The sequence below is a fragment of the Sinocyclocheilus grahami genome, unplaced genomic scaffold, assembly GCF_001515645.1.
Source record: "Sinocyclocheilus grahami isolate Dianchi unplaced genomic scaffold, SAMN03320097.WGS_v1.1 scaffold82.1, whole genome shotgun sequence".
NCBI classification, from domain to species: Eukaryota; Metazoa; Chordata; class Actinopteri; order Cypriniformes; family Cyprinidae; genus Sinocyclocheilus; species Sinocyclocheilus grahami.
The window spans coordinates 1,374,346-1,387,414 of NW_015505261.1; the positions used below are offsets into that span (position 1 = coordinate 1,374,346).

General features: G+C 40.6%; 1 protein-coding gene across 6 annotated transcripts in view; it reads right to left on the reverse strand.

The window, feature by feature from the left end:
- Positions 1–6,907, reverse strand: part of LOC107586483 (tetratricopeptide repeat protein 7A-like) — a 53,057-nt gene extending 46,150 nt beyond the window's left edge. For 2 of the 6 annotated variants that reach the window (XM_016273855.1, XM_016273860.1), the window contains exon 1: positions 6,773–6,907. In XM_016273855.1, the coding sequence (XP_016129341.1) occupies positions 6,773–6,826 (54 nt within the window). In that variant the 5' untranslated portion in view covers positions 6,827–6,907. Of the gene's footprint in view, positions 1–6,388 lie in introns of all 6 variants that reach the window. The other 4 variants (XM_016273859.1, XM_016273858.1, XM_016273857.1 and 1 more) reach the window with 4 other exon arrangements.
- Positions 6,908–13,069: the final 6,162 nt, after the last annotated feature.

Consider the following 13,069-nt stretch of genomic DNA (forward strand, 5'->3'; position numbering starts at 1 on the left):
GAGGGACTTTGTAGAAAACGAAGCGTTTGAGAGAGGCGGGGCATAGAGGACCTACAATAATGTACAGTATTTGAAAAAGAATGTGTTTTTTGAACATTAAAGCATGTCAACATATTCTATTACACCAAATACACAAAATAATGATCTTTAAAAAAGCATCATATGACCCCTTTAAACAACACAAATATGCTTTATGTATTTAATCCCATTCTATTTGCTTCTGACCTTCGATGATCCAGTTCAACCGTACTAATAAGCAAAAATCTACTGTACGGACGTAAATGTACTTTCCCTTCAGCCTGAGGCTTATTCATTTCACTTTTGGCTTAAAAGGCTTTTATATTTGCCAAAAATAGAACTTTTTTATTTTAAAATCAAACAAGCAAGCCCAGCCCAGATTTAAAAAGTAACGCAAAAGTAACATAATGCATTACTTTCCATAAAAAGTAACTAAGTAACGAAATTAGTTCCTTTTTTATGGAGTAACGCAATATTGTAATGCATTACTTTTAAAAGTAACTTTCCCCAACACTGGTTGCACCAAACTTTGTAAAACACATTCAATTTCACTCAGCGTTCCCTCATGACTGACCATATGAATTTATTTAATTTTTATTTTTATTTGCTATTCTAATAGGCTATCATCAGCCTCTCTTTAGTACACAGTAGCCTACATTTGAAAGAACTTTAAGAATATCGTGAATCGTGATATTATATCGCATAGCTGAACATCATTCAAGCTTTTTTATGATAGAATTTAAGGGTTAGAACTAAACCGTTTAATATATGTATGAATGAAAAATGTCACAATTAATATTATCTGTGAAAAATATGAACTATATTATTATAATTATAGCCTAGAAATATGAGTAGGCTAATTTCTTATCTGTTGGGCTAATATTCAACAGCATGTTGGGCTTATGAATATTAATCAAGTTGTCTGCTTTCGATCAAATGAACTGATTTGCTGAATAAAAACGTGGGCGGTGACATGTAGGCCTAGCTAATGGAATCAGTTTGGTTTTATGCAAATAGCTACATTTTCCCATTTTCACTACGGATATGCAAAATTAAGGTTTTTGCATATGGTTGCTACATTGACAAATAGCCTACACTCTTAAAAATAAAGGTGCTTCACGATGCCATAGAAGAACCTTTTTGTCTAAATGGTTCCATAAAGAACCTTTAACATCTGAAGAACCTTTCTGTTTCACAAAAGCTTCTTTGTGGCGAAAGAAGGTTCTTCCGTTTACAAAAAGTAAGAAAGAGATGGTTCTTTAAAGAACCTTTGACTGAATGGTTCTTTGTGGAACCAAGAATAGTTCTTCTACGGCATCGCTGTATTTTTAAGAGTGTAAGCTATTTTAGAGCTGAGGAAAAATTCCATGACTTCCTGATTACTTCCATGATTTTTTTCAACCCTGGAAATTCCATTTCTAATATTCCCTCATATATTCGCACACTGTAAAAAATAAACTGTTGAGAAAACATAAAAAAACAAGGCAACTTGATGCAGTGAGACTTTTGAGTTGTCCCAACAATTCTTGTATAGTTCTTCTAAGTAACAATACTGCGTTCAGCCAACCTAAATTTGTTTGGTCGTGCAATGATGATTGTCCTATTTTGCTAAAAAAAAAGATATTCTTGTCACAACAACTGAAACAACAAGTACTGTTGTTGAGTAAATGTATTATTTTCTGTTTCCTGGATGAAAAAAAGAGAATGCGTAAATAGCCACCACATTACCTTTTTTACGTCTATTTTCGAATGACAAATATGGACTTATTACTTTATCTCAGTAAAATGATGATGGTATCAAGAACATAATGAAATGTTATAAATGTTATAAACCACAATGAACAACATTGTCTTTGTTTGTAATGCATCCTACAAGACTAGGATGTCCAAGATATAGATTTAAGTGGTTGAACATATACTCAAAGCCTCAATACTTGTACAACAAATGTAAAAAAAAAGATGAGCTCTTTAAATCACTTCACAACAAACAACTAACAATAATGACAAAACAGTTTCAATGAAGCCAGCAAACAGCAAAACAATAACCACAGTATCTGCATAATTTATTCATGCAGCAATGCATGCTGGGAACTCACAAAGCCTTAACATTTTAGCAATATGAAATTCTTTGTTCAGACAACTGTGTTTGCCTAGTTGGGACAACATTTGGGGTCTGACAAAGGTTTTTATGTTCAATTCTGTTGGTCTGACAAGGATTTTTATGTAGTTTCAAGAAAACGGCATTTCTTAGTATTTGAGACTCAAAAGGTTTCGTCAGCTGGAAAATATCCAGTTGCATTTTTTTACAGTGCAGGTTAGTGAGAAGTCGAACTCCCTGTTAAGAGAAATGGCATAGAAAAATAAATAAATACAATACATTCCAATGCTCTTAAAACATCTAAATCAGTCCAGCTGCTGGTCTCACTCATTTAGGCTAGCTGATCTTTCAGTCTGGCCAAGCTGGTCTTATCCATTTCTCTTATATCTGTTGTTGCTTCAAGTTGGTCATTATTTGGTGCAAGCTGGTCATAGCTGGATAACCAGCAATATGTTCCAAAACCCAGCTGAACCACCTGTAGGTATGAGCAGCTAAAAACAACCAGAAACCAGCTATAGACCAATAGTTCCCCCTCAAAATGAAAATTTGCTGAAAATTTACCTTCGGCTATCCAAAATAAATGAGTTTGTTTCTTCATCAGAACAGATTTGGAAAAAGGTTATATCACTTGCTCATGAATGGATCCTCTGCAGTGAACGGGTTCAAACAGCTCATAAAAACATTACAATGATTGCCTTGTGAAGCAAAAAGCTGCACTTTAATTAACAAATGACGTTTTAACGTTAAAACTGTTGCTTCCAGCTAAGTCGTCTATCCATAATATTGCTTTCTCCAGTGAAAAGGTTGTCTTGTCTGAATCAGGAGAGAAATATGCACAGACCAAGCACCATTTAAGTAAAAATAGTTCGTAACAGTTTTAAACAAATGTCAGGATTTTTCTGTGAGAGGAGAACAGGGGATGGGATTTTCACTAGAAGATGCATTATTATGGATTACTGACTGCTAATTTGGCCAAAAATATCAATTTAAAGTAAAAATAAATTAATGTTGGATTTGTTTCTTACAAACACACAGCTTTTCCATTCACAAGACATTAGTGGATGGATGGGAGTCGGGTGGATTATTCTGATGTTTTTATCAGCTGTTTGAACTCTCATTCTGACGGCACCCATTCACTGCAGAGCAGCATCCATTGCTGAGCAAGTGATTTATACATTTCCAAATCTGTTCAGACAAAGAAGCAAACTCATCTACATCTAAGATGCCCTGAGAATGAGTCCATTTTCAGCAGTTTTTCGTTTTTGGGTCAACTATATTCCTTTAAAAAGAACAAAGACTCACAAAACTAAGTCTCAGTCTTATAAACCCACAACAGGAATGTGTTAAGTGTCTGTTTAGACCAGGGGTGTCCAAACTCGGTCCTGGAGGGCCGGTGTCCAGAAGAGTTTAGCTCTAATTAAACACACCTGAACCAGCTAATCAAGCTCTCACTAGGCATACTAGAAACTTAAAGGCAGGTGTGTTGAGGCAAGTTGGAGCTAAACTCTGCAGGACACTGGCCCTCCAGGACCGAGTTTGGGCACCCCTGGTTTAGACTATAAATGTTACCCTGGAGCACAAAAAAGTAGCACGGGGATATTTGTAGCAATAGCCAACAATACATTGTATGGGTCAAAATGATCGATTTTTCTTTTATGCCAAAAATCATTAGGATATTAAGTAAAGATCATGTTCCATGAAGATATTTTGTATATACTCAAAGCCTCAATACTTGTACAACAAATGTAAAAAAAAAGATGAGCTCTTTAAATCACTTCACAACAAACAACTAACAATAATGACAAAACAGTTTCAATGAAGCCAGCAAACAGCAAAACAATAACCACAGTATCTGCATAATTTATTCATGCAGCAATGCATGCTGGGAACTCACAAAGCCTTAACATTTTAGCAATATGAAATTCTTTGTTCAGACAACTGTGTTTGCCTAGTTGGGACAACATTTGGGGTCTGACAAAGGTTTTTATGTTCAATTCTGTTGGTCTGACAAGGATTTTTATGTAGTTTCAAGAAAACGGCATTTCTTAGTATTTGAGACTCAAAAGGTTTCGTCAGCTGGAAAATATCCAGTTGCATTTTTTTACAGTGCAGGTTAGTGAGAAGTCGAACTCCCTGTTAAGAGAAATGGCATAGAAAAATAAATAAATACAATACATTCCAATGCTCTTAAAACATCTAAATCAGTCCAGCTGCTGGTCTCACTCATTTAGGCTAGCTGATCTTTCAGTCTGGCCAAGCTGGTCTTATCCATTTCTCTTATATCTGTTGTTGCTTCAAGTTGGTCATTATTTGGTGCAAGCTGGTCATAGCTGGATAACCAGCAATATGTTCCAAAACCCAGCTGAACCACCTGTAGGTATGAGCAGCTAAAAACAACCAGAAACCAGCTATAGACCAATAGTTCCCCCTCAAAATGAAAATTTGCTGAAAATTTACCTTCGGCTATCCAAAATAAATGAGTTTGTTTCTTCATCAGAACAGATTTGGAAAAAGGTTATATCACTTGCTCATGAATGGATCCTCTGCAGTGAACGGGTTCAAACAGCTCATAAAAACATTACAATGATTGCCTTGTGAAGCAAAAAGCTGCACTTTAATTAACAAATGACGTTTTAACGTTAAAACTGTTGCTTCCAGCTAAGTCGTCTATCCATAATATTGCTTTCTCCAGTGAAAAGGTTGTCTTGTCTGAATCAGGAGAGAAATATGCACAGACCAAGCACCATTTAAGTAAAAATAGTTCGTAACAGTTTTAAACAAATGTCAGGATTTTTCTGTGAGAGGAGAACAGGGGATGGGATTTTCACTAGAAGATGCATTATTATGGATTACTGACTGCTAATTTGGCCAAAAATATCAATTTAAAGTAAAAATAAATTAATGTTGGATTTGTTTCTTACAAACACACAGCTTTTCCATTCACAAGACATTAGTGGATGGATGGGAGTCGGGTGGATTATTCTGATGTTTTTATCAGCTGTTTGAACTCTCATTCTGACGGCACCCATTCACTGCAGAGCAGCATCCATTGCTGAGCAAGTGATTTATACATTTCTTCAGACAAACAGACAAAGAAGCAAACTCATCTACATCTAAGATGCCCTGAGAATGAGTCCATTTTCAGCAGTTTTTCGTCAACTATATTACTATATTCCTTTAAAAAGAACAAAGACTCACAAAACTAAGTCTCAGTCTTATAAACCCACAACAGGAATGTGTTAAGTGTCTGTTTAGACCAGGGGTGTCCAAACTCGGTCCTGGAGGGCCGGTGTCCAGAAGAGTTTAGCTCTAATTAAACACACCTGAACCAGCTAATCAAGCTCTCACTAGGCATACTAGAAACTTAAAGGCAGGTGTGTTGAGGCAAGTTGGAGCTAAACTCTGCAGGACACTGGCCCTCCAGGACCGAGTTTGGGCACCCCTGGTTTAGACTATAAATGTTACCCTGGAGCACAAAAAAGTAGCACGGGGATATTTGTAGCAATAGCCAACAATACATTGTATGGGTCAAAATGATCGATTTTTCTTTTATGCCAAAAATCATTAGGATATTAAGTAAAGATCATGTTCCATGAAGATATTTTGTACATTTCCTACCGTAAATATATCAAAACTTCATTTTTGATTTGTAATATGCATTGCTAAGAACTTCATTTGGACAACTTTAAAGGCGATTTTCTCAATATTTAGATTTTTTTGCAACCTCAGATTCCAGATTTTCAAATAGTTGTATCTCTGCCAAATATCGTCCTATCCTAACAAACCATACATCAATGCAAAGCTTATTTATTCAGCTTTCAGATGAAAATTTTACCCTTAGTTCTGGTTTTGTGGTCCAGGGTCACAAATGTAGTTTAACAGTCTTTTTTTTCTCCCAAAGCAAGGCCTTGCAATGACTAGCCTATGTCCTGTAGCTGTTTCCCTGAAATCCCTCCACTGCTGGATGACTAAATCTATTTAACCAATTATATTGTGTAAACTATTTGCAGGGCTTGTCGTAATTGAATTATCAGATCAAGAGAGGCAGCTGCTTCCATCATAGTCTGGAATGAGACCAGGTCACGAGTCTGCTTAGATGAAAATATGCAAACACCTGCCACAGAATGCAATATGCAAAATGACAATAAAATGAGACGCCTGTCCTCAACCCCACCGACACAGTGGCGCCATCGAGTGGACGACACACTGAGCGACACATGTACACCCACAAAACCTTAGCCTATACAATGGACTGCATTTTAATGTTCTTACCAACTTATTGATTTATTGCTTTAAGGTCACACCTGCTAGCTTTGAAGTCATCTGCATGCTGGTAGCGCAACTCCTGAAGCTCGACAAAATTCAACTTCCCCCCCCCATTTATATGATCAGTGATATCTTGTGGGCAGTTGGAACAACTTATGCCAAAAACACATTTAGAGTATTTCTTAAGTAGTGCATTAAATGTATATTTTTTCCAGCTTTCAAAATAACATGGGTTTTTATAAACATCATAAAGTCCAATAATGGAACAATCACTCATCGACCGCCGATTAAATATCCATTATCCAGCTACATTCAATAGTCGGAGAGCTACGGTTGCTAGGAAACATCACGCTATCCTAAAGCCTACTTTCTACGACACCAAGAACGAACCAGTCGTCGGAAAATAGCTTTGGCCCTCTCGTTTTCTTTGCAGAGGTTAGCCATGCAGACGACCGAGGTGACTGATTAACTAGGCACAAACTCCCCATCACCCGAGAGTCCTAAGCGAGCTCCTTCATTCCTCGGCTGCTGTGTGGATTATTACTGCCCAGTGCGCTAGACTCGGCTTATGACGCACTACTCAAATCCAATCAGCGCGCCTGACCGTCCTGACCGCCCTGACCGTCCTGCCCGCCCTGACCGACCTGACCGCGTCCTGACCGCGTCCTGACCGTCCTGACCGACCTGACCGTCCTGACCGCGTCCTGACCGACCTGACCGTCCTGACCGCCCTGACCGCGTCCTGACCGACCTGACCGTCCTGACCGCCCTGACCGCGTCCTGACCGACCTGACCGTCCTGACCGCCCTGACCGCGTCCTGACCGACCTGACCGTCCTGACCGCCCTGACCGCGTCCTGACCGACCTGACCGTCCTGACCGCCCTGACCGCGTCCTGACCGACCTGACCGTCCTGACCGCCCTGACCGCGTCCTGACCGACCTGACCGTCCTGACCGCCCTGACCGCGTCCTGACCGACCTGACCGTCCTGACCGCCCTGACCGCGTCCTGACCGACCTGACCGTCCTGACCGCCCTGACCGCGTCCTGACCGACCTGACCGTCCTGACCGCCCTGACCGCGTCCTGACCGACCTGACCGTCCTGACCGCCCTGACCGCGTCCTGACCGACCTGACCGTCCTGACCGCCCTGACCGCGTCCTGACCGACCTGACCGTCCTGACCGCCCTGACCGCGTCCTGACCGACCTGACCGTCCTGACCGCCCTGACCGCGTCCTGACCGACCTGACCGTCCTGACCGCCCTGACCGCGTCCTGACCGACCTGACCGTCCTGACCGCCCTGACCGCGTCCTGACCGACCTGACCGTCCTGACCGCCCTGACCGCGTCCTGACCGACCTGACCGTCCTGACCGCCCTGACCGCGTCCTGACCGACCTGACCGTCCTGACCGCCCTGACCGCGTCCTGACCGACCTGACCGTCCTGACCGCCCTGACCGCGTCCTGACCGACCTGACCGTCCTGACCGCCCTGACCGCGTCCTGACCGACCTGACCGTCCTGACCGCCCTGACCGCGTCCTGACCGACCTGACCGTCCTGACCGCCCTGACCGCGTCCTGACCGACCTGACCGTCCTGACCGCCCTGACCGCGTCCTGACCGACCTGACCGTCCTGACCGCCCTGACCGCGTCCTGACCGACCTGACCGTCCTGACCGCCCTGACCGCGTCCTGACCGACCTGACCGTCCTGACCGCCCTGACCGCGTCCTGACCGACCTGACCGTCCTGACCGCCCTGACCGCGTCCTGACCGACCTGACCGTCCTGACCGCCCTGACCGCGTCCTGACCGACCTGACCGTCCTGACCGCCCTGACCGCGTCCTGACCGACCTGACCGTCCTGACCGCCCTGACCGCGTCCTGACCGACCTGACCGTCCTGACCGCCCTGACCGCGTCCTGACCGACCTGACCGTCCTGACCGCCCTGACCGCGTCCTGACCGACCTGACCGTCCTGACCGCCCTGACCGCGTCCTGACCGACCTGACCGTCCTGACCGCCCTGACCGCGTCCTGACCGACCTGACCGTCCTGACCGCCCTGACCGCGTCCTGACCGACCTGACCGTCCTGACCGCCCTGACCGCGTCCTGACCGACCTGACCGTCCTGACCGCCCTGACCGCGTCCTGACCGACCTGACCGTCCTGACCGCCCTGACCGCGTCCTGACCGACCTGACCGTCCTGACCGCGTCCTGACCGTCCTGACCGTCCTGACCGTCCTGACCTGGAAAAAATCTGCATCGTTTCTAATTTATTTCTATTCTTGATATTGCTTTGAAATTTGAGAAGGTGATCCTTAGGCTTAATAGGATAAAAAAAAATACATATAAATAAATAATATAAAAAACTGAGCCATTGGAATTCGGTACATATATATTTAACGCTGTCGACCGATTATTATGTAATAATTCAATTATTATTTTAATTAATAATTACATTTAATTATGTAATATATATATATATATATATATATTAAAATTAATATAAATGTATTATGTGTATATAAATACGCACACATGCACGTATATATTTAAGAGACATTTGTTGTTTATATATTAAATATATTTATATATAATATAAATTCCATTAATATGAACATATACATGTAAATACCATAGACTGTATAAAAACATGGACGTAGTGTCCGTGACGTCACCCGTAGGTTTCCGAAGAGCGTTTTTGAAGCTCAAAGTGGGCGGAGCCGGCCGTGGATAATCGAAAATGGGCAAAGAGGTGGGAGCTGGTTGCTGAAGCCACGCCCACCTAGCTCGACGGTGGTGACAGCAGCGCAATCCACCTGTCACTCAAGTGGCCACGCCCTTAATTATGCAGAACTTTAAGGCTTAATATAATTTAAACGGATGAGTTAAAAAAACAATTCACCCCCCTCACAGTTGTCATCAAGGGCAAAATTAACTATATAGACCAAAATAATTTTTTTGAACCAGGCTGTAAACATGTTTTTTTCTGCTGTAAAGTTGGGCATTTTAACATGGGGAGTCTATGGGAGTCTTGGGCATTTTAACATGGGGCGTCTATGGGATTGACTCCCTTTTGCAGCCAGCCTCTAGCGGCCAGTTGACGAATTACAGTTTAAATCACTTCCGTGTTGGCTTCACGAGAGAGAGAGAGCGGGAGGTTGCCGCTTGGTAAATACATGTAAATATTTTCAAAATATATACTGTATATCATATATGTGTATTTATATATACATAATAACATACACAGTGCACACACATATAGTATGTAAACAAAAACTTTTATTTTGGATGCGATTAATCGCGATTAATCGTTTGACAGCACTAATATATATATATATATAATTAGCTTAGGTTTAGAGTTTTGTGACTTTTCAGTCAGATTTTTGTATTTAAACAGTTTAAATATATAAGAGCAAGACATATTTTAACGGTTTGTTTTTATTATTATTATTATTGCTGGAAAATTAGGTATAGCTTTTAATATAGTGCATTTTTTCGTCCAACTCATCAAATTATTAAATGAAATGAAAAACATTTTAAAAAGACGTTATTCCAATAAGAATTACAAAGAGATCAGTTAAAAAGCTGAGCCACTAGAATTCAGTATATTTTCTTATATATCGTTGAAATTGAGCTTTATAGGATTACATTTTCTGTCACTTTTTAGTCCGATTTTGATATTTTGATATTTTACACGTAAGTATAGATTTAATCCGAGCAAAACATACTGTAACGTTTTTTTATTCCCGTTGTAAAATTCGGTATAGTTTTTAATATAGTGCTTTTTTTCTTGCATCCTGATATGTAACACATTGTGTTTTTACTGTGTTCACATAAAATAAAACATTATAAAATATAATTAAATTAAATGAAAACATTTTTAAAAGCTTGTATTTATAGTTTACATAAAAGCTAGACATATTTTAACGTTTTTATTATTGTTCATATTGTTTCATTATTGTTCACATAAAATAAAACATCATAAAACATAATAACATTGTGTATATAAATATATATATATAAATATAAAAACGATCGCGTCCAATCAGAGTTTAGCTGTCGTGTCCATGAGGTGAACGGTAACTACGGCAAGCTGAAGCGGTCAGAAAGAGCGGCGCTGAGTAAACATCAGCAGGACTTCACTGTTACTCCTCTGCTCTGAACAAATAGAGCGAATATTCACAGCAGGTGAGTGCATCTGCATGTGTATGTTGTTATATCGCTGTAAGATGCATTAGGAGGAACGCAGACAAGCGTTCAGGTGACTGTGTAACGGGCAACGTCTAGACTGCTCTTCCTGTAACTTAATATTTCAGTATTCATATCTATCTGTTTAGTCTTTCACACGCTTAGCGTTGATTGTATTTAGTAATTGTGTTATTGCTTTCCTCCACGAGCTCTTTCGTTCTTCGAGTTCTTCCATATGTCAGCCACATGCGCCCATTTCTCAGATTTGTGGATAAAAATATACAGTTGTTTCAGTCTAGATATTTTGTATAATGGTTTTGATATTGTGTGTTTGCTGTCATTGGTCAGATGTCCGTCAGCAGTAATGAAGGGAGCCGTCGTTCTTCTTCTCGCGTGAACTCGTCTTCTTCTCGCGTGATTTCAGTGTAATGAGCTTGAAAGGCAGGTCTGAGCAGCTGAGATTGTGGAGCTGGGTCCTGCTCTGCTGCAGCTGTGTGCTGACTGTGTGGGCGCATGGAGGACAGCATGGAGGACAGCATGGAGGACAGCATGGAGGAGCAGCTGCTTCAAAGCAAGTGCCTCCACCAATCACCCGGCTGGACAGGAATATGGTTCAGGATAAAGAGTGAGTAGGTTTCCATTACTTCAAAACTTGTTTTTAGGACCTATGCACATATCCGAAGCTGTTCATGTGATATGCATGTCCATAGTGTTTGTTGATTTAGCTTTGATTCTTTTCTATCTGTCCGTCTGTCCGTCTGTCCGGCTGTCCGGCTGTCCGGCTGGCCGGCTGTCTGGCTGTCCGTCTGTCCGTCCGTCTGGCTGTCCGTCTGGCTGTCCGTCTGTCCGGCTGTCTGGCTGTCTGTCTTCCAGCTAATAACATGTCAGGAAAACAAAGGTCATACTCAATCCATCCTCAGAACTTTAGGATGCTTTACAAAGTTTAGAATGATTAAGATTTTTGAAATGTCACCAACGCTGTTCGTGTGTACCAGTTTACAGTTCGGACACGCCTACGCATAGTTTATTATTATTATATTAATGAATAATATTAACTTTAGAATGACACGTATAAATGTTTTTTAAATTTAATTTGAATTTAAATGTAATTTTATAATTGTAGCTCAAGTACACTTGTTTCAGCCTCTCTTTCTATCATTTATCATGTAATTTTTCTTTGTTACACCTATAATATTGTCACCTGGTCTTGGTTTTTCAGGAACGAGGAGATGATGGCCAGCCAATGAGGGAAGAGGATCTCATCAACCTCATTGATGACGTTCTCAGAGACGATGACAAAAACAATGATGGCTACATTGACTATGCAGAGTTTGCGAGGTCTCTGGAGTAAAAGAGGACAGGAAGAGCCGCTGCCTTACTGTGAATGCAGATTACCTCTGATGTACAAATCTCCAGCACATTCCTTCACGTGTGTGCGATTTCACAGGCACAGTATATTCGTGCTTCAGTATAACCTGTATAAAGTGTCATACATATCATATTAGATGTTTCAACAGTGGCCAAGAACACCAGGTGTGAGGCAACAAGTTTCCAGCGATAAGTAATTTGTGTGGCACAGCCAATCAGAAATGATTAAATGTGAGTAAACGTTTTCGCATTTACAAAATGTTTTTACCAATAAAATTCTTTATAGCTGCTATTTATTTTAAATTTTTTTCCAGATTTTCTAACTCATGAGTAAAGTTAAGAATATTTAGAGTTCTGTAGCTATTCTCAAACATTTCTTAAGAACTAGTGCTGTCAAACGATTAATCGCGATTAATCGTTTGACAGCACTATTAACCCTTGTGCGTCAATTAAAAAAAAGTTACACATAGGTCCATAGTGGACAACAATGTCCATGTCAAAAAACTGTCATATAAATTTGAAGCTTGGGAGCACAGGGTTAAGTTTGGTCTCATTTTAAAGAAGAGCCATGGCAGATTATTGTTGAAGTAAAAAAAGTTTAAAAAGTGAAACAAAAAAAAAGTTCTAGATGTTTAGGTTTATGAAAATGATTTATGACCGATATTTTATATAAAATATATATTTTATGAAACATGTTGAACTCGATACCTGCTAGAAATCTAAACAAGTTGTGTTCCAAATTTGAGGTTGATATCTCAAAAAATGAGCTTTCAGTAAGATTTTGTTTGGGCGCAGTACCACATTTTCCCCATTAGATGCCAGCAAAACTCTGCTGGCGCACACAGTGGTTGGATTTGTGATTTGCAGTAGAGCTTTTCTCTCTCAAACATTACAAGAACACACACACACACACACAATTTTTTTTAATTTTTATGACACACATACAAACCACACTCTGACATCCATACCAACACACCCACACAAGTATAGCTGCAAAAATTTATCCAATTGGCTCTATAATATGCAGAAGCAGAAAACAGAAATAAAGTGAGTAATTTCTTTATAGGTGAAACCTAAAAAAAAATGGCACCATCTGGTAAAAAAATTGTAAAAAAATTTAATTTTAA